General features: G+C 33.9%; 5 protein-coding genes across 5 annotated transcripts; 4 read left to right on the top strand and 1 right to left on the bottom strand.

Moving 5' to 3' along the window:
* Positions 1-542: 542 nt before the first annotated feature.
* LOC114760454 (uncharacterized Rho GTPase-activating protein At5g61530) lies at positions 543-5829 on the bottom strand. Its single transcript, XM_028949711.1, has 10 exons — positions 5712-5829; positions 5012-5124; positions 4660-4922; positions 3931-3993; positions 3825-3843; positions 3580-3678; positions 3418-3495; positions 3085-3329; positions 1921-2080; positions 543-1139 (listed from the first exon to the last, which is right to left on the bottom strand). The coding sequence occupies exons 2-10, from the start codon at positions 5070-5072 to the stop codon at positions 994-996; spliced, it is 1134 nt and encodes a 377-aa protein (XP_028805544.1). The 5' UTR covers positions 5073-5124; positions 5712-5829; the 3' UTR covers positions 543-993.
* Positions 5830-10534: 4705 nt separating this feature from the next.
* Positions 10535-13220, top strand: LOC114760463 (cation/H(+) antiporter 2-like). The gene is made up of 3 exons (XM_028949723.1): positions 10535-10690; positions 10943-11933; positions 12034-13220. Exons 1-3 carry the CDS (start codon positions 10535-10537, stop codon positions 13218-13220), a joined length of 2334 nt encoding a protein of 777 aa, XP_028805556.1.
* Positions 13221-15098: 1878 nt separating this feature from the next.
* On the top strand, positions 15099-16932 carry LOC114760519 (protein FAR1-RELATED SEQUENCE 1-like). The gene is made up of 2 exons (XM_028949780.1): positions 15099-15132; positions 16319-16932. The coding sequence occupies exon 2, from the start codon at positions 16375-16377 to the stop codon at positions 16930-16932; it is 558 nt and encodes a 185-aa protein (XP_028805613.1). The 5' UTR covers positions 15099-15132; positions 16319-16374.
* On the top strand, positions 16929-20039 carry LOC114760508 (protein FAR-RED IMPAIRED RESPONSE 1-like). The gene is made up of 4 exons (XM_028949770.1): positions 16929-17112; positions 17214-17479; positions 18238-18482; positions 19676-20039. The coding sequence occupies exons 1-4, from the start codon at positions 16929-16931 to the stop codon at positions 20037-20039; spliced, it is 1059 nt and encodes a 352-aa protein (XP_028805603.1).
* Positions 20040-20241: 202 nt separating this feature from the next.
* LOC114760643 (uncharacterized) lies at positions 20242-21735 on the top strand. Its single transcript, XM_028949927.1, has 6 exons — positions 20242-20452; positions 20544-20612; positions 20727-20792; positions 20885-20953; positions 21285-21353; positions 21435-21735. Exons 1-6 carry the CDS (start codon positions 20330-20332, stop codon positions 21510-21512), a joined length of 474 nt encoding a protein of 157 aa, XP_028805760.1. The 5' UTR covers positions 20242-20329; the 3' UTR covers positions 21513-21735.
* The last annotated feature ends 859 nt before the right edge of the window (positions 21736-22594 follow it).

The following is a 22594-nucleotide window of genomic DNA, read 5'->3' as shown; positions in this document are numbered from 1 at the left end:
ATTCCAGTTTTAAAGGTTATGTTAGTGAGGATGTGACTTAAATCATTCCTCTAATTTGTGCCTCCATTAAGTGACAAGTTTTAATATTAAAAACGAACTCGCTTGTTTGAGACTCTGATTATATTCCTAAATAAATGGTGCGAGACCAGAGTAGCATGTCCAAACATATAAGGCATGTGTTCCAATGTTTATAACGAAAATATGAAGAGATTATTTTAGGCAATACCTCGTTGCCATTGTAAATGTCAAAAAATTAAAAAAAAAAAAATACATAACTTTCTTACATCTTTGTTTTCAAGTTCTCTACTCAGAATAATATAATTTTCTAATAAAATCATGACAAGTCCATGACCAATGCAAATAATTACGGTCTTCAGATTACATCGCATGCGCATTATTTGGAACGCATGCATCGTATGGACATACACATCTTTCTGGTAATAATCTGGAAATCCAAGTCAAGATATAAATGACAATCCATGTTTATTAAAAGGTGCACCAAATAGACCGTTATTATCAGCTAAAATCAGTCGCTCTATTCATTGACTATGAACAATAATCACATATCATTATCAATCCTAGAAAAAAAGCCACGATAACACCTCAAAGTGATGTATTGTTCAGGATAATCAGTGCAATTCTCCAATTTCTCAAGCAAGACATACATGAAAAGTAGTAACATCCCTTCCTTTTTATTCCTTCTTAAGTAAAACCTGCACAACTATAAACAAAAAAGACTATGAAACTCCAGACTGGAAACAAGAGAACTAAGAAAATCTGAATTACTCCATCACTTCAACTCCACACCAGCATCCAAAATCCTTCCCCGGACTGATGATCTTCATCCAACTTCAAAAATATAGCTTCTAATTTGATGATCTTGACCAGCTTGGGGAGGAACTTCAAGGTTGAAGGAGGGGGAAAACAAAAACAAAAGAAGCTATGATATTCACATCATTGAATCCGGTGCAGAAGGAGGAGGGCCAGTGTTTTTCATCTCCACACTGTTTCATTCGCATCGGTGAAAATTGCATTATGATGTTCGATGAGGTATTGAACAACCTCTATCGCAGCAAAGTCAACTGGAGTGCCATCGTCCAAAGGAATGTGAGAGGATGCATCCATGCCTTCACCCTCATCTGCAACACGAGATTTAAAATAAAATGACAAAAAGGCCATCTCTAATTATAATTAATTCCACACACCATATATTTCATAAGAAAAAGGCATTTTGATATAAGCACCAAAGAAATTAAGTGTTAAATTAACTTTGTGACATAAGATGAGAATGCAATTTTCAGAGTCGACATGATTCAAGTATTACAATTCTTCATGTAGATTTTTAAATTATCCGCCTGATGAAAGAAGAGCCTATGTAAAACCAGTCAAATAGACAAGCAATATTAAATAATTAAACCTGACTCATATTTTGGTTAAAGAGAAAAACTTATTTCGCTTGCTTACACAATATTTTCAGTAACATGCAGAAAGAAAAACTAGTTCATGAAAAAATGCGTGAATTATTTAATCTCTATGATCACTAAAAATTCCCATAGCTTGAGACGAAACCCCGCAACAGTATCACAAATATATTAATCTAAGCATTCTCCCCTCCCTAATATCTGTAGCTTGCAGTAAGACTTGATGCATCTAACCAGCATTAATCTGCTTCAAACATGTAAGACTAGTTTTGATATCTCATCTCCTTAAGCCAAGCCATACATTAGTTGCACTGTCAATTATAAAACTTACTATCTGTTTCAGATGAATATCACATGCCAAGGCTGAATTCATCAGGGGTGGTTTCATATTATATAACTGGAATCCTTATAGGTATAACCATAAATAGGCTATTGTAACATTTTCAGTCAACTCAATTAGATTCTAGAGGAAGATTTTTGTTTGCAACATCTGACTCACCATTAAGCATGTCCCAGGAAGCACCAGGTGGTGGATCCAAGCTCTTGTTAGAAGGACGTTTGGACAATTGATTCCAATAATGACGATACAATTCAGGATTCGACCCCTTTTGCCACATAATAACAGGTGCCATTTCCATAGCAAGGCTGTGAGCATCCATCTGCATAAAGTCAACAGTCATGAGCATGCTCATCAGATGGATAGTAGCATCTAAAAGCTGGGAGAATTTACTGGATGTCAAACACTCCAGAAATGATAAACCATTCGTATAATCATATTACAGGGAGAAACTAAGACTGCTAACTATCAAAATGGCAAGTAAATCATGCATCTCAGAAACTAGTTCTATTTCCTTCACACTTTTAGACCGATGAAAGTTTGGAGATCATTGAAGAAAAGGCTAGAGAAACCAACCACAAGAAATTCTCCGAGAACTGCAGGACAAAAAAGATAAAACGAAAAAATATACTGCAATCCTTGCGTAAATCAGAAGCCAAAACACTTAAGAAGAGCATTAACAGAAAGGACAGGGCTAGCAAATGACACTATTTTGAATAAGATCAGAAGATATATCAGTTACTCAAAATTCTGGCATCCTGCTCCTGCCAAATACACCACATTCTCTAGCCACCAACGTACAATATCTGTTTGCTGTTGGATGGGAGAATTTTTTTCTGTCCACATTGGATGGAAAATTAGCCCAGTGCAGAGGGTAAATTCTTTCAAGCATATTTAATGTGTTTATTTTGAAATAGGATTGTCTCCTCAGAACCTGTGGTTTATAGTGAGTAGTGTTCCTAGGATAATACCATTGGCAGACATTAAGAAAACAATATTAGCAACTTCAAAAGAAGAAGAAAACAACATAAGAACAGAAGAGTAGCAGTATTTTAGAAACGGAAAATTGTGATCCGCTTCATACTCTGAAGAAAATAAACATAAGTTTGGTGCTAGTTAAGAAATGTCTCACAAGTGTTCTTTTTCAGTCTATTAACAGGATTTCACAATAATATAAAATACCATTCGCTGACATTACCCACCACGGATTCCTATGCACAAGGCAACAAAATAGTCAAGTGCACATCCCAACACACGTAAGACCCACTGTTTATCCCACAGTCAGACAAACACAAAGAAAGGGGGGGAGAGAGAGATATCTCCTGCCTTATTGAGTAGTGACTTCTGGCTCACACGAAGGAGCAGTGCGGTTACATACTCTAGAGTCATGTAATTTACACTGGGGAGCTTCTTCAGTATGTTTCTCATGGAATGCACACTGGATCGAGCACATTTTATCTCATTATAAAGCTCCAGTGTGGTAAGGGGCTCAGGAAGGCTAGCAAGATAATATTTGACAAGAGCTGCTACATCAACTGGGCTTGTACCTTCGGGTACTGATGCAGCTAAATCTGTAACAGAATGGTAACAGCAGATTTCCATCATCCATATGTAAAAGTTACGATAAAAAAACAATAGCTACCAGAAGGACTTCAGCACCTTGGTTATATAAGGAAACCAACTGTTGAATAACCTTTTTATCCCCTTCAGATTTAAAGAGATAGGGGGAGTTTAACCCTACAAAGAATGAGTGAAAAAAGATTATTGAAACAACAACAAAAGTGCTGATTTATTGTAGAGCCTTACTCTCAAACTACCTACCTGACAGTATAAGATAATCTGCGCATTTGACCAATATCTGAGGAACAGGTCGGCTAGATTCATGCCTCTGTACAGTAATCTCAATAGGAACTCCAAATACTGGGCAAAAATAATTAAGTACCATAATACAGGCTGTCAACAATAAAATAATCTAAAATACAGCATGATAACAAAGTGTTCTAGACATGGCTGATAGAAACAATCAAATTAGCCATTGAAAAGCCATGAACATGGGAAAAACTTACCATCAGTACTTGCAACTCCCTGCAAAAGAAAATTTAGATTAATTTTTTTTAAAAAAGTTGATGCATAATAGTAAATATATGGGACGGTCAGCTAAATGCCAATTACCTTCTGCCATCTTTCGATGTCAGTCAATATTGTCTTGCTCTTTTGCGCTGTTTTCTTTGCAACCTAATATGCATAATCATGATGCCAAACAAATAAGACAAAGGTAGGGGGAAAAAAAAATCTAATCACCAATTTAGTGCTGGGAAAATTACCGAGATGATATTCATGTAGGACCAGCAACTACTGGATTGAGAGAATGACAGAGAAGAGTGGAAAGAAAAAAGGATAGATGGTTTTCAACAAACATTCCATTTAACCAAAACCAAATACATGAACAGCTTCAAATAAAGCCAACAGAGAACTAGAATGCCAGCCTAAATTTAGCCCACCACGTGAATATGATCAATTATCATAATCGCCCTTCCCAGATTCAGAGTTCAATTTCAACACGTTATGCAGAAGTTGGAAAGGAATCTAACCATCTAAATTGTCTCGTGACCTTTACAGGCTAGACGGGGGTTATACTTTGCCTAAACTTTTCTCTAAAATATTAAAAGCATGTGTACGTTAGCATAGCATTTATCTTCCCAACAGCAAGACTAATTCAAGCAAGCAGAAACAGATTATCAGTTTCAATAATGAAGATTTCAGAGAAGGAATGTTTGAATTGGTCAATGAGTATCACGTGATATCATGTGTTCTATCAACAAACATAAGTTATTATGACTACTGCACGAAATATAATGATATATTATCAAAATACATAAACCAATTATTGAGCTATATTACCTCTTCAACTTTTGTTTTCCCAACTGCCACCTTATCCTTAGTCCCCGACAAGCTTCTCCTTAACAATGTACCAGTTGTAGCGGCAGCTGTTATCAATCGGTCCTGGACAGCATGTCTTGTTGATGGCTGCTGAAGAATTGCCCATCGACTTTTGACTACTGAACCAACTCGCTCTGCCACATCAGTAACGTTACTCTTTGCATCCTTTGTGACCTCACCCACAAATGCTCCTGCTGACTCCCTGGCCTCTTTAAATTTGACCCCTGCATTAAAATTACATTTGAGAACAATCAAAGAAACAGAGGCCACAGAATGGACATGAAAAAGAGGGAATAAATTCAGCCATAGACACCTGAGGAAGAAAAGAAACCACTGGCCTTCTCTTGCCACTGAGGTGAAAGGGCAGAAGGCATTTGAACAAAACCAAAGGCGAGTATCAACCTCAACGAGTAGTATTATTCGATCCTGTTGAGAATAAAACCCATGAAACACAAGTGAATGGAAACGGGAAGGTAGTCATCAACTCAATAACAAGCTCTTACTGACTTAAACTAAAAGCAGTCTGATTATTTATTCTTTCACAATATACTACACAACGATGATTCTCAACAAGAAGCTCATCAATTCATATGAATTCATTCTATCCAAGATAGTCAACATGTTCCCTATCCCATCTAGCAAGATCATAAGGAGCAGAAAGTATATAGTGAAAAGGACTTAACCACAAAAGCTTTAAACTTGAATACCAAAATCCCTTCTCAAGCAGTTTGATAACAGGGAAGATGATAGATACAAAAGTAATTAAGACAACACTGTGCCTCCGCTAAAATCCATTGGACTACAGTAGACATCAGAGCTCCTCTGATACCGTTCAAAAAACAATCTAGACGCGCTTTTCCACCCAACAACACAATCAACGAAAACGAAAAACAAGCCCACTTTTCGTTTGCTTGATTCTTCAAGGGGGGAAAAAAAGCCAAGATAACGATCAGGAAGCCGATTCAAAAACCCTAAACTTCCCAGACAGTTGGAAAGGATAAAATCACAAATACCTTCGGTAAAAGCTGACTTGAGACCCAGCAACAGAGATCTTCGCAGCTGCTTTTTATGTCTCTAGAGAAAGAGACGATGACAAATAAAACCCAAAAGTCGTTACGATATGAGAGAGATTCACTCGAGTAAATTAAAAAAAAAAATCTTGAGGAGAGAGAGTGAGAGAAAGCGATAGAAGTTGCAATATTCAAAAGATGAGAGCCTATACAGTAGAGCACTTTAGAAGCGGTCAGTGAAGGCGTCGCTGGTCTGGTACTCCGGTTGCCCCGGCAAGCGCCAACCACGAACCTAGTTCACGTGCACGACGCGTGCCTTGCCTTGCTCTTCTGGATGCTTCCAACTACTTATAACGGTACTTCTTTTGTATTTTCACTCAGCCATGGCCTGCCCCATGGAGTCGTAAAATAGAAACCTCATTAACCCAAATACTAGCAGCTTTTTTTTTTTAATGAAAAAATATAACTTTATTAACTATTTTATAAATTTTAATGCAACGTAGAAAGATAAAAATTAATGCTTTTGAAGCACAATAAATGATTCAACGACCTCATTTTTGCGGTGAAACTTGAAGTCATACCATATATCCTAAATTACAAGAGAAAATTTTAAAGGTTTATGATGTCTTTTTTTTTTTTTAATTAGGTTTCATTTGACAAAATTTTAAGAGTAGGCTTGACCCACTTAAAAAATAAATGATCAAGTTTTCATATGAAAAAAAAAATTGAAAAGATGAAAATGACGAGCATTAATTAATGGCATAAGTGGAAAGTGGGATTAATTTTCAAACATAATAAATTAATTTTAACAATTTTTAATAAGTGTATGATAGGTTTTTTCCCCTTATAATTGGTATGAAGCATTAAAGATGAAGTATATGAATTGGGAGTGATTGACAAAATCTATTAAAAAAAATTTAATATAAGAGGTTACTTGTTACGTAGGATTAGATAAATCCATGTATGTGGGATTGAAGAATACCATAAGAAAAGTGGTATTACCCAATCTTATCTTTATGAATTTGCCTAATCCCATGTAAAAAGTAATTATTCATACTAAAGACTTTTTTATTTTTTATTTTTAATTATAATCCTAGTCTCTATTTCTAATTTTCAATGCTTCATACCAACTGATACCTAAGTTTCTTATATCCATTGTGTGAAGTTCTCTAATCAAATAAAACCATGTGTATTATTTTTGAAACATTAGTATGTAATTATCAACTCACATACAAATTCTCCAATTACACATAACCATGTGATTTTTTTTTAAAAATATTAACATTTAATAGTATTTAATTATCAATAGTCAAAAAATAAATTAGGATATATGACCAAGTGTGATTAAAAATTTTGACATAATAAACATAAAAAATTTGATTTAAGTATGTTTGTGTTGGCAAAAAAAAAGACCTAACTTTTTTCCAACTTTTTTCCCGCACACACATACCTTTTTTTTTTTTTTTTGGGTTTGAAAAGTTTAAGTAAGTCGAGCTCATCAAGACTATAATATACCTCCAAACTAAAAAAAAAAAAAGCTTATAAAGGCGCTAACTGATTTCTACTAAAAAAATTTTCACATCAATAATAAAATTCAAACTTACGATTTTGTAAATTATAAACTGATTCCCGAACTAATTCTCGCTGGCTACTAGTTCTCTTCTGTATGAAAGAACTTGCGCGCTCGCCCAGAAACTGAACGTGGCATGAAATTCGAAGGGCTTTGATCAAAATGGAGGAATTTATATGTGTGTGTGTATGTTGCCAACGAAGAAAACTTCCATTCCAACGAAATGTAGGAAGACAGGGTATTAAATAGTACAAAGGAAATAAAGAAAAGGTTAAAAAAAAAAACTAAACAAAAATGGCAAACACGTATACAGCTAATGTCCATCAGGCCGCATCATCCTGGAGGATTGATTCACAAGAAGCTTGTTGAAGCTTGCCGTATTTTGATGAAACTAAACGAACTATGATGTGGCAAAAATAACAGGTAAAATGATACGTAAAAAAGCTAAAAAATTGCAGTGTTCCAGTTCAGGTACTTAATATTTCAAAATATTAGAAAGAAAGTGGTGTTTGATTTGAGATTTTAAAATTTAAGAAAAATAACAAAAATGCTCTTGGTTTTTTTACCAGAAAAAAGTATTGTTAATCCCAACTCAAGATTTGTAATTTCACAATCAAGATTTATTATTTCTATGTGGAGTATTGTTATTTTTAATTGATTCACATGCTATGTATCAGGAAAAAAATATATTGTTAATCCCAAATTAAAACTTGTTATTTCACAATCAAGACTTATTTTCAGATGAAGTGTTGTCATAACCTGGTAAAAACACCAAAGGCAACTTTTTTTTGATTTTTTTTGAATTTCAAAATCTCAAATCAGGCACTGCTTCCTTCCTAGAAATTTTAAAATCTTAAATATCTCAATTAAAATATTATAATTTTTTAACTTTTTTGTATCTCATTTTCTCCAAAATATAACTAAGAGAAGAACATAATATATCGAACGAGATTTAGAGAGAACAGTCTACTATATAATACATCTAGTGCTTAATATAAGACCCAATTAATTAATTTTAAAAGATTAAGGAAGTTATCAAATTACTTTAAAGTATTTATATCGTTTTGATTTATCCCATTTATAAATTCATATCTAATCTAATGATACACGTAAGTATTACAAAAAAATTATATAGCATATGTTATAATTAAATAATTTAGAATAATTTTTTTAATCTCACTAAAATAGTTTAACTGAATCTTAATATCTTGTACTCCTCCGGTTCTTAATATAGAACACAATTGTTGAGTTGGTTTTAGTTCTAAATATAAGACTCATTTTTTATATTTATCAATTTTATCTAAACTACCCCTATGGATACTCCCTCAATCATAATTAAATAAAAGAGGAAGATGGGGTGTTAAGAAAGATAATTATGGTATTTTAGGAAAAACGTGTCACATTTCTTATAATTAACTAACTTATCTAACTTTCTTAATCTAATCAAATTAATTAAATAGGTCTTATATTAAGGATCACAGGAGTATTAAAGAGCCAATATAATATATATTTAATGTTCACTTATCATTAGAACATTTCAGTAATTATATTTTTTTAAGCTTCATAGTAATTTTCCATGTAAATAAATTAATATAAATAAATTTTCCAAGATGCTAAATTTTTTTTGTGAGTGAGCAACATGCAAAATTTTCTACTTTCATACTTTGTGCGTGTTTATTGAATTAATCTCGGATTTCACATTTCTTATTCGCTGTGTTATAAAATCTTAATAAAAATGAGACGTAAAATAAAAGAGCAACAAAATTTAATAAAAAACTTTTAACCCTATTTCTTCAATTTTTTTATAAAATTAAACTCATAAAAAATTTTCTTCTTTTCTCTTTTCTTCTATTTCTTTCACGCCAAACGGATCTTTAAATCTAACTGTTTGATTCACTATTTGTTATTTTTGGGTATTTAGCTTGTGCATATAGATTAATTCTCTATCTAATATGAATGAAGTAGAGCTTGATTATTGTTATAATTAATTATTAATATCAATAACATTGAACATAAGTGATAGAAACACATTGATATCGATGAGTGACTTGATTATTATGTTTAATTATATTATTTTGATTTTTAGCAGCAATGTCATTTTCAAGCCAACTTGAGACTACACATTGGCTCTTATCGTGGGACCTCATCAAAAGTTATGTGAAAGCCTCAGCTTTATCACCGGTCACAACCACCCTGAGTGGCTTTTTTCCATGTCACAACATTCAAATTTGATCAAATGTTTTCATAATTGGTGCTCAAAACAAATGGTGCCTCCAGTGGTTAAAAAATTTAAGTAACTAATTGAATAATATTAAATAAATTAGTTAAATTGATTATTTGTCACAAATATATATTGCTTTTTTTAAGTTATTACATTAGATGATTGTAATTATCCTTTGATGAGAATCCTTTATAATTAATAAAGATATTTGAGAAAAATAGAAGACAAAACAGATATTTTATATTTATGACCAATTTTAACTCCAGTTAACTTTTATATTAAGGATCGAAACTAGTAATTAATTAGACACTAATAATTATCATCATTCAATTACGAATATGTTTGATTAAAGATTACTCAAAAGCTATTTAATTTATGTGAGGGCCTATTAAAAGGTTTTCTTTTCTTGACTTAATCAAATTTAACATTTATTTAGTTAATATTAACAAAATATATTTATAAAATAATAAATTGCACAATTTAAGTCAAGTTGTTTAAATTCATTAGGTTAAGTTTATAGTTATATTTACAAATAGATATATGTGTTTTAAGAAATAAGAACTACCAGCACTAAAAACAAGTATTTATACGAAAATTTACAAGTATTCATAAGTAAATTTGCAAATGCACAAATGTATTTTAACAACTAGTTATAACAAAATAATTAGAGAATCTGACCTTATAAATAGAATTAATTTGACCAAAGTTTTGTTCTATGTACAACATTTAAGAAAGTTAATAATACGGGCAGACTTAACGTTTAGCAAAACGTATTTAATTATTTCATATGTAAGTTTATTTGACTGATTAATGATTAATTATTATTGTTACCATTTGCTAAAGTGAAGGGAGAACAAGTAAACGAGGCGTATGTGTTATGTCAAATAAGCGTCTTCTTCCAAAAATATAGGATCTGAAACAAAGAGACAATGCCATTCCCATAATCAACTTGTTCCAACAAAAACAATAACTTTCTCTCTCATTCAACTTGATTTCTCCACATTTCTGGGTTTCTGACATAGAATTGACGCGAAAATGGACGCCACACACAGCATGTTTTGTCGTCAAAACGATTTGATCAACCCTCTGAGCTCAATGGGCATGCAAGTCTCCTGCATTCTCGTCATCTCACACTTTTTCAACGTTGTGCTTAAGACATTCGGTCAGCCCGGACCCATTGCGCAAATTTTGGTAACTTCCTCTTTTTCCTCAATCGGAACTTTTTAATTTTGGGGTTTTTCACTCAATCATGGAAGATGATGGATTTGAATCATTTCATTAAAAATTTGATAGCGTCAATTACTGTGTAGTTTTTAGTGTTTGACCCACTCACGTTGGTGGGGGTCTTTATCACTGTCTGAAAAAAGAACTCTATCAAATTGAAATGGAGAGATTCAAGTTCATTGATGATGATGAAATTGTGGTTGTGTTATTGTTGAACAGGCTGGAGTGGTACTAGGGCCAACGGCATTATCTCATGTTAAGCAAATACAAGAATATTTTTTCCTTCAGAGTTCTACAAATTACTATGAAGTTGTGAGCTTCTTCTGCAGAATCTTCATCACCTTCTTGTTTGGATTAGAGATGAATACTCAATACATGTTGCTCAACCTACGTCTAGTCAGTTTGGTAGCCTGTGGAGGTGCAGCAGTAGGTGGAATTTTTGGTTTAGGAGTGTCCTTTTATCTGTACAGGCAGTTAACAAACAATGCCCCTTTGCCATACTTCTGCCTGATCATTATGCTTATCGTATCATACACAAGCTCTCCCTTGGTGATTCGTTTGGCATCAGAAATGAGGTTGATTGCATCAAACATGGGGCGAATCGCGGTTTCTTCTGCACTAATCACAGAAATGACTTGCTTGTTATTTTTCAATCTGTTAGTTAACTGGCATACAAAAAGTATTCTGGGTGGATTAGGTTGCCTTGTAATTACTGGGGTGTTGATTCTAATAAACAAGCATTTAGCCTTGTGGCTAAATAAAAGACATGTAAACCAAAAGTACCTAAAGGCTCCTCAACTATTACTCATCCTATTCCTTCTTGTAGGGAACTCAATGATTATAGAAATTTGGGGTTTCAATAGTATAATTAGTTGCTTTTTAGTTGGCTTGATGTTTCCCAGGGAAGGTAAAACAGCTAGAACATTGATACATAAACTAGGTTATTCTATTTACAACTTTATACTTCCAGTGTACTTTGGCTACTTAGGCTTTCAGTGTAACCTCATTGCCTTGAGAAATCTGAATGATGTAACCAATGTTGCCATATTGATCTTACTGAGCATTGCAAGTAAGCTTAGTGGCACTCTTCTGGCTTGTCGTTACCTTCAAATTCCTCCAAGTGAAGGTATTTTTCTTGGCTTCATATTGAACACCAGAGGCTATGCTGATCTTCTATTTTTTGGGGCAGCTGCCAAGGGAATAATTGTAAGTTTATGTCTTGACTTCAATTCATTCACAGTTCAAACCTCAACTTTTTGTACTGATTCATTGCCTCTTTTTTCCTTTTAATCTGCAGAGTTTTTCTGCAGAAGCTTACAATGTGTTGTTAGTAGCAGTAGTGCTTAACACAATTATATCAGGAATAATTGTTGCTTCTCTGACCAGAGCGGATGATAAAATGTTTGCAAACCAACATACAACTCTTGAATCACAACAAGTGGAGGATGAGCTTCGAATTCTAGCCTGCATGTATGATCCTCGTCAAGTATCTGCTGTACTAGCATTGGTTTTAGCAATAAATGGCTCCAGAACATCACCGGCTACCATTTACTCAATGCACCTAATAGAGCTTGTAAAGAAGATCAAGTCAAATATGTTATACCATCAAAAAGAAAATGCTGAGCTTAGTGATGACGACGACTATGGTGGCAATGATGTGGTGGAAATTAATGAAGCTATTGACAACTTTACTACTCAGACAAAGATTTTGATCCACCAAAGAAAGGCAGTATCTGCTTTCCCAAGTTTGTATGAGGATGTCTGCAATGATGCAGAGGACTTACACGTAACAATTATTTTGCTTCCTTTTCACAAACACCAACGTATTGATGGAAAATTGGAAAGTGGGAAGGAAGGCATAAGGACTACAAATCAGAAGGTTCTCAGACATGCCCCTTGTTCAGTTGGTGTCATTGTAGAAAGAGGACTGAGTAGAGTTCCTGGCTTTTCACAACTAACTGCCTCTGAAGGCATACAAAATGTTGCAACACTTTTCTTTGGAGGTTCAGATGATCGTGAGGCCATTGCTTGGAGCATACGCATGGCGCAACACTCTAAAATCAACTTGACCATCATCAGGTTCCTACTCGCCTCTATGCCACAAAGTGAGACATCCACCGAAGAATCAGAAGACAAAGAAATTCTCATGTCATTGTCAGGGCAAGAAACAGTGAATGAGATTGATAATACCTTTATGGTTGATTTCTACAACCGCTTTGTGGCGTCAGGTCAGATCGGATATGTGGAGAAGTTTGTGAGCAATGGAGCACAAACAGTTCAAGTTTTCAAAGAAATAGGGGATATGTATTCTTTGTTCATAGTAGGAAAGGGTGGAAGAGGACATTGTTCACTGACAATTGGTATGAGTGACTGGGAGGAGTGTCCAGAACTTGGAACAGTTGGTGATGTCTTGGCTTCTTCAGAATTGGCCATTCATGGCTCAGTTTTGGTTGTACAACAGCATAGGGATGTGAAGAAAAACCTGATGAATGATTGATAACAGAAAGTGTAAACTTAGACATTCACAATTCGATATATTGAGTTTTGTGTACATAATCTGTATATATAGATATAGAGAGGAAGATTTCTATTTTCTTTTTGGGTATTCAGGTTATGCTATATTCAAAGAAGATGGTGTTAGTTACTAAGATCAATGGTTTTATGATCTTTTGGGAAACCTGTAGGATGAAAAATGGGCTTTGGGGCCTTTGCCATACACTACAGAGTTATGGGATTTTCTTTTTAGTTTTTTCTTACCAAAGAGTTATAGGGTTTTATCAAAGGGGGGGAAAAAATACTTATATAGGCTAGTGAAGTTTTTAAACATTCAATCAAGTGATAAAAAGTATAGAAAAAGGAATGAGTTCATGTAATTCTCCTCAATTTTTAATCTAGTCCCGCTGGTTTCTAAATATTTTATTCAATACCAATATTTTTCTTTTCATTTCTAAATATTTTATTAATACCAATATTTTTCTTTTCGCATGTCAGGTTTGAATCTTTGACCTTTATCCCCATCTCATCCCACCCTTACCACTTACACAAATTTTATAGGAAGATTTCAATATATATATATATATATATTGAAGTAATCTGTAAAGCGTAAACTAATAGTAAATCTCATCTATTATTAATATTAGTTTTTCTGTCAAGTTGTTATGATTATACAAACGTGGGTTTGAGCATTTCTTTTGGAATGTGAATTTGGGGTTTACGTGATGACAATGCTTCTTTTGCCAATAATGATGAGAATGCTAAACTAATCTAATTTTCATCTAATTTCATTTCTTTAACAATAAGTGCAAAACTTCATTTTCATTGTTTCCCTCCGAGTTCTCTGCCTTCAACGCTATAAGAGAGCCAGGCGGACCAATAGACACCCGACTGCATTATTCCTTTTTTTTTTTTTTTAAGGCCAGGACACCCAATTGCATGATTAGTCTCATCAAAGCAAGAGCGAGTAATTTTATTGTTTCTTACCTGTTCTGATAAAAAATGAAAAATTGAGAATAAATCCCTCACTACAAACTTAATCAGCATATGATCAGTAGGATAATAAATTGCACAAAAGAAGATAAAGTGCACGAAAAGAAAGTTAAATTACATAAAAAAATGATTTATATAAAACATTATTTGGATATAAGAGTTTAATTTGCATATTAGATGACTTAAACACAAAAAAAGTTCAGTTACATAAAAGGAAGATGAGTTATAGAGAAAGATGATTATACTATGCAAAGGGTGATGGAATTACATATAAAGAAAGTAAAATTGCACACAATAAAAGTTGAATTGCATGAAGTTTTTTTTTCCAATAAAAAAATATTTAAAAAAAGATTTCTCTTTTAATTTTTATCATTTAGGAATGGGGTTACGTATGTGTTCTAATTTTGTTTTTTTTTTTTTTTGGCTTTCATGGCAAAACATTCATATCTATATAATCAGCTTATTTCCTCTTTAAATTATTGCATTTGAGAGTATTTTAGTTCCAAGTGGATTTTTATTGAAAAACAAGGCTGGCAAAGAAAATGAACAGAAAAGAAAAGAAAAGAAGAGGAAAGGAAAGACAAAGAAAACAAATTTCAAAAAAAGGAAGAGGAAAAAAAAAATAGAACAACAAAAGAAGAGCAGAGTGATCGAAATCCATCTATGTCACTGGCATTGCAGAATCCAAGCTGCTTTCTTTCCTTTCTCCAAAGAACCAACTGATATAAAGTTGCAAACAACAAAGAAAGAAACTTGTGATCGAACTTTGTCGCTGCCCATACCTTACTTCAAGGTTGCTTCCGCAATCTTCTTATGTCACCCTCACTTATTTCTTCGAGCCCCAGAATCAGCGGATTTTGTTTGAGTTCGCGGTTGGAAGTACCGTTTCTATGAAGCCTGTTGAAGGATCACTGAACGCCTTGGTAATTAGTTTGCGTTTAAGGATTATATTGATGATTTTTATTAAGGACATGGCTTCATTGAGTTAAATTTGGGTTTGATGTGGTTTTTGAATGCATACTTTTTTATTTATTTAGTTAAATTTCGTGAACAATTTTTAGTCCATGGACGAATAAGTTAGTATGGATGATTCAGCTTGTGATTTCACTTTTGGTTGATTAGAAGATGGTGTTTGTATTTTTATTCCGGAGCTTGTACATGCGTACCCAAAGTTATTTTTGCAGTTTAAGTGAAAGACTTTTTGCTGTTTAGCAATTGTGAACTTAGCAGATTGGGAGGAAAAATGGACTGAAAAGAGTGTTTACTGCGCTTGATATGGGCTCTGTTCTTGTACTGGATCAGCAATTAGAAGTTTGGATGGTTACCTGTGGCATAAAAAAATATGCGAAGTTTGGCTGGTTATCAAGCTCAGTATAGAAGCTATGGAGTGTTATTTTAAAAGCTGATTCTTCAAGTATGAAAATTTCTTGATTATAATGGCAAGCTGAGATTTTTCATCTGCGAGCATGTGTTGTTGTTGGCTTGTTGTTGAACAACCCCTTCATTCACAACTGTTTTTATGAACATCTTTTTCATTTGCTTTTTTTTTTTTTGTGAATGAATTTATTTGTTTTTCTTATTCTGTATTACCATCTGGAATAAGCCTCTGGTTTACTTTGGTATTTGTTGCAAAGGATGCCTGGGGCTTGGGAGGAAGGATTGGGGAAAGAGGCATAAATTTGGAATAGGATCGAATCCTTAATATCTAGCTCATGACATTCTTAAAGACCGATGTGGGTGTCATTTAAACTATTTGCAGATGTATCAACGTAGAATTCTGGCAGACCTGTTTCTGTCTGCATTAAGATCCTGGCTGATCTGTCTGTGGCATACAATATATTATCCTTTTTTTGTCAATGGCCTATTTTCTAACAGTGGTTGCCCCATCTATTAGGATATGATGGACGTTGATATTGATGGATTTAGCTAGAATCTACCCTGTCAATGATCCTATGCATGAAGAAGATAGAGGTATCCCTGCCAGACTTTTAAATAGTCCATTAATTTGATCATTCTGTGAATTATGTTTGATGAAACTTTATTGTATAGACTATAATTCTTCCCTTTTGTTTTATCTAAGTGTTTAACTCTCTGCTTCTATTTTCACAGGTTCAGATGTAGTAGACAGGTTTCTACAAGTTAAAAGAAAAGTTCAAATTTTTTGTATGGAGATAGACCTTAAGCAGCCATCAGGAGAATGTCATGATGAAGACAGTTGTAATCCTATTGTTGCTGATTTGGTTGATGAAAACAATAGTAATGAACCCAGAAGTTCTTTAAAAATTGTTGGAAATGATAAGGAGAATGCAGGGCTTGGTATCAATGCTGAATTAGCAAATCATGGAAATGAAGGGTGCACTGGACAAGGAACCAACTTGAATTCTTCAAAATTACCAGAGCACCATGATGGGATGGAATTTCATTCAAAGGAGGAAGCATTTTCATATTATAAAGATTATGCAAAATCTGTGGGATTTACTGCTATAATAAAAGCTAGCCGTCGGTCCCGAATATCTGGAAAATTTATTGATGCAAAGTTTGCATGTACCAAATATGGAAACAAGCAAGAACCCTGTGCAACTGAAACTTCAAATTCTCTTTCAAATATAGATAAGATGCCAAGTATTCCTGTAAAAAGGAAACGGGGTAGAGTGAACTTATCTTGGGTAAAGCCAGATTGCAAGGCCTGCATGCATGTGAAGAGAAGGCAAGACAATCGATGATCATCTGTAGTTTCATAAAAGAACATAACCATGAAATTTTTCCTGATCAAGCATATTACTTTAGGGGAAATGGGAATCTAGATCTAAGAAGTAGCAATGGGGATGCATTACAGATTACCAGGGCTGGAACCAAAAAGATGAAGGCTGGCAATAGAAAAGGTAGCAGTGGAAACCATTCAGGTAACAGATAGCATCTGGCTTAGATGAAGCAAATGTCCATGCTTTGCTTGACCATTTTATGTGCATGCGAGATGAGAATCCTAATTTCTTTTATGCTATAGATCTGAATGAAGAGCAACAATTGAGAAGTGTTTTCTGGGTTGATGCAAAAAGTAGGCTTGATTATAGACACTTTGGTGATGTGATTCTTCTTGACACCACACATATCAAGAATGAATATAAGCTTCCTGTTATTCCCTTTATTGGTGTGAACCACCACTATCAATTCCTGTTGCTAGGATGTGCAATTGTGTCTGATGAGGCTAAATCAACTTATACATGGCTGCTACAGACATGGTTGAGGGCAATGGGCGGATGTGCTCCAAAGGTAATACTTACAGACCAAGACGAAGCTCTAAAAGAAACTGTCGCTGAAGTGCTTCTAGGGTTTGATCATTGTTTTTGTTTGTGGAATATCCAGAGCAAAATTCCAGAAAAGCTAAGTCATGTAACACGACATGTCCTGAGTAAAAAAGGTTTTTCATTCGATAATTGCTAATTAAATACCATAAAATAAATTAAAATTAAAATATATTTTTTATTTTTATATAAAAATGATTAAAATGAATGGAGATTAAAAAAATGAAAATGAAACACGGAAGTTAACAATGATAATAATCAATCTTCCAACTCAATAACGCAGACAATCTTTACTTCAAAGTTAAAATAATAAATTAAGAATTATAATTAAGCTTTTAATCCAACAATCAAGCCACTTCAAATTGTCACCAAATATTTTTCAAAACCCCTAACTGCAATCAGAATAATAAAATAAAATTAAAAATGCTAAAAATAAATGCTTAATTAAAACTTCTAAATACAAAACAAAAGAATTAAAACTAGTAAAAAACAATATGATCTAAGAGTCTAGACTATCTCAGAAAATCACAACCTATTAACTCTAAAATCAATACAAATGTCATAACCACAATATTATAATTAAAATTAAAACTATAAATAGCCTAATATTAAATACTAAATAGTAATACAGTTATAATAATCTCTAAATATAATCAGATTAAACTATACAAATTTTTCAATAATCAAAATACTATTGTTGTTAAATCAGAGAATTATGAAACTTAGCCACGCATAACTTCACAATCTACTTCAATCAGCTCCCTTGTACCGTCGGCCACGGCAGTGAAGAAGACGGTGGTGATGATGATCCTGTGGAAAGGAAGAATTCCCGTCAAGCTCCCCTTTCCTCTTCACGCCGTCGGCCTCTGCTTCTCTACCTCTGGTTCTGTTCGTCTTTTTTGCTCTTGCCGTCGCCCACTGTTGATTCCAGATGGAGGAGAAGAAGAGGATGAAGGTGAGAACGATGACAGGTGATTTTCCTCTTCACGCCGTCGACTCCACTGGTCCTCCTGCTCGCCTCTGGTTCGCTCTGCGTCTGCGTCTGCGTCTGCGCCGTCACTCCTGTCGGTCTGCTGCTCCTCGTGGAATATGAAGACGATGAATAGTTGAATTAGGGGTGGGAGCAACGTTTTGCTCCCCTTTTATTATTATATGTTTTTCTTTTTATTTTATTTTATTTTTTTTAAATCTTCTAAAAACCTACAAACAAAATTTAAGAATAAGTTAGTATTAATTGTTTTTAAAAATCAATTAATTACAATTAAATCAAAATATAACAATTTTATCTGTTTAAAATGATAATTCAAAATAAAACATATTAAATCAATTAATAATTAAATAATGTAAAAAATGAATATTAAGTTGATAAAAATCCACTAAAAAGATATGAAAACATATAAAGATAATTGAGTTTGTTAGCAAATATGCTCCAAAGATAATACTCACGGACCAAGACAGAGCTCTAAAAGTTGTCGCTGAAGTGCTTCTAGGGTTTCATCATTGTTTTTGTTTGTGGCATATCCTGCGCAAAATTCCAGAAAAGCTAAGTCATGTAACACGGCAGCACGCAAATTTTATGACCAAATTTAACAAATGTGTGTTTATGTCTTGGACAAATGAACAATTTGAGAAGCAATGGTGGAAAATGATTAGGAGATTCGGTTTAAATGATGATAATTGGTTATGCTCAATTTATGAGGATCGTAAACACTGGATACCTACTTATATGGGCGATTTGTTCTTAGTAGGAATGTCCACAAGGCAACGATCAGAAGCTATAAACTGTTTGTTAGACAAGCATATGTAGAGGAAAACTACAGTGAGAGTTTATAGAGCAACAGAAAGTGATATTAGGAGGGAAATGTGAAGAGGAAGCAAAAGCTGATCTTGAAACTTTCCATAAACAACCAGCATTAAAATCCCCCTCACCTTTTGAGAAACAAATGGTGCCATTGTACACACGAACAATATTTAAGAAATTTCAGAGTGAGGTCTTGGGAGTTGTTACTTGCCATCCAAAAATGGAAAGTGAAAATGGACCAACAAAGATGTTTAAGGTTCAAGATTTTGAAGATAATCGACAATTTATTCTCTCGTCAAACAATATAACGTATGATACATCTTGTTCATGCCATTTCTTTGAATTCAATGGTTTTCTTTGTAGGCATGTAATGATTGTTCTGCAAATTTCTGGCGTGCACCATATCCCATCTCAGTATATACTAAAACGATGGACAAAAGAAGCAAAGAATAGACAAATACCAAGAGAGTTGTCAGATGTGGTGGACTCTAGGAGCAAACGCTTTACTAATCTCTATCAACTAGCATTTAAATTGGGTGATGAAGGGTCTTTATCACAAGCAAGTTACACGACTGCTGTAAATGCATTAGAAGAAGCTTTGAGAAAGTGTGAGAACATGAATAACTCAACTAAGAGTGTCATGGAACCAATGTTACCAATTCTTGGTTCTAATCATGTGAATATGAGTGACTCCGCTTGTAATATGAGTAGAAGGACAATTCTTTGAAGAAAAGACAGGTTAGTTAGAACTCATTCAGTCATTATACTCATTTTATTTATTTATCTATTTATTTTTTATTGTATTAAATTGACTACTTTTTTCCACCAATATTATGTTTTAATAAGTACTTCCAAAGCCAAAGATCATTGCCATCGGGGTTGACAGCAGTTGGCAGCAAATGGTTGGTTCATTGTTCATATAAAAGAAAAATCTGATTATTCTGTTATATTACAGTAGCAATGCTTTTTTCGCCCCTCAACAATTTTGAGTTGAACAACTAGTTAGTTGGATTTTTTATGAATTGTATTCTTTATAGGCCAATTGCACAAGAGCAGCAGGCCTTGATTATTCTTATGAATCACAGCAGAGCATTCAAGAAACGGTATGGCATAGTCTCATTGTTAATAGATGCACTTATAGTAAGCATGGTATTATGGTGTGACTATTTTCCAAACCACTGGAACTTTATAGCGTTTGAAATTTGGGCCCCTTTTGTTAATTTTATTTCAGGATCAGCTGAACTCAAGATCTCAGAACTTGGACGCCTATTATGCCTCTCAACAAATTGTTTCGGGGATGGTAAGAAGTCCTTTAAAACTGGGGATCAAGAAATTCATTTCTACTTTAAACACCCATATATTGTGCACTTGGTAATATTGAATACTCTGACAGCTCTCTGGTGTCATGTTTTAGGGACAATTGAACACAGTGGCCGCCAACCGTATTGAATTTTTCAGCAACCGTAACATCCAGGGCCAAGTAATGCAGATTTGGTTGGTGTTTGGTGTGTTTTCTATATTTTGTATTTTTTTGGGATTCAACAGTTGAATTTGGGTTGATCTATGTTGCAGGGACAATTGAACTCAATCACTCATATCCATGATGCCCACTACATCACTCCACAAGGGATGAATGGGATGGTATGTTATTCTAGCATATTTTCTGAGGATTAGGATTGGGATTACTTTTAATATAACCTTTTTTAATACTGAGAACTGAAGAGAGGAGAAAATATTTATTTGAAATTCTCCAATGGCTTATCTCTTTTCAATACCTCATCAAACTTTGATTCTAGGTACGCACAGTTCATCATTATTCTATGACATTACCTGGTAATATCCCTTGCATTGCGTCTTACAACTCTTGAATATATGCAAAGCTAGGGTATTGCTAGCTATTCTTGCTGTGTATCATTATAATCAGTCAGGCATTTTAGTGATGACATCCTGCTGCTGATTTTTATGTTTGTAGGTGGAGTTACATTTCAGACAACAAACTAACCCAAATTGTTTTGATGTTCAAGATGGCTTGCGAAATGTGGTACTTGAGTTAGCACTGAAATTGCTGCTGTGTACTTTTCTATCCCCCAGACTATTCATAATGGTTTTTTCTACATTGCAGGAGCAGTCCTCTGAAGGATCCTCACAGTTACTTGAGATTGGAGCCAAACAACTCAATTCAAGGAACCCTCTGCAATAGTTAGGTTAACTGATAGTGAGGTGTAGATGGTCATTTATGTTCAGTGTCATATATTTGATAGAAGTCAAATACTAACCCCTTTATCTGATGAGCATAGATTCATCCCATTCTGGCATCGTAGGGCCTAATGAAAAGTACCAACCCATATTTTATTCTACTTTTGATAGAAAGAGAAATGTTACTAACAAGAGAGTTATAGAAGATGAAATGTGACATCTCCAAATGGAACCGCATAAATAAAGATGAACAAAAAATGGATTCATGTGACAAGATTTTAAATTGAAATGGAGTTAAGCACCTCAATACCGCTCCATTGGAATTTAAATCATCAAAGGTCCTGTTATAATAATCAGTAACATTTGTAGGTTACATGGTCCAGAATAATAGTCCAAAATAATGGCTTTTCGTATGAACAACTTTTTGTGGTTTTTGTGAGTCCATGGAGTGTGGCAGTGATGCAATATTCACGTATCCTCTGAGAAGGTAAAATTAACAACAGTCCACGGTTTAATTTCATCGGCATATTAGATGAACCTAAAATGTCCAGGATATGTGAATATTTTTTTTTTTTATTGATATAGAAGGCTTAGTTTATGCTCTGTTTGGGGGACAGAATGAAATGAAAGTAAGAAATGATGAAGAAAGTGGCTTCCAGGATGAAAAGTAATTATCATACCCCTCCTTTGAAAAGTGAAGGAGTAGAATACTACAAAAAAATAGGATATTAGTAACGGAATAATTCCGTTGTTAATCTCTCACAAATTCCATCACTAAAATTAGGAATGGAATTTAGTCATGGAAAATTTCCGCTGCTAAATTAGTGAAGGATTAATGACGAAATTTTCCAAAAGAAATTGTGAACTGGAACTCAAATCTCAAAGTATGGTTGAACTCACTTCCATGGAGCTCTTAGTCCTGTCAAATTTTCCAAAAGAAATTGCGAAACACACTACTAAAAAAAATTACCTTTTAGTGGTGACAACCAATCATTGCCGTAGCAACTGTTGCTGAAACTCATCAACAGTGATAAAATGAGTCACCGCTAAAACTCTCATTTTTAAAAATTGATTTTCAATAACTAT

This window comes from Neltuma alba, unplaced genomic scaffold (assembly GCF_004799145.2).
Source record: "Neltuma alba isolate B1F8T4 unplaced genomic scaffold, ASM479914v2 tig00001639_pilon, whole genome shotgun sequence".
NCBI classification, from domain to species: domain Eukaryota; kingdom Viridiplantae; phylum Streptophyta; class Magnoliopsida; order Fabales; family Fabaceae; genus Neltuma; species Neltuma alba.
Note: the sequence above shows the minus strand (reverse complement) of the source record. Positions and strands in the feature narration are given on the sequence as shown.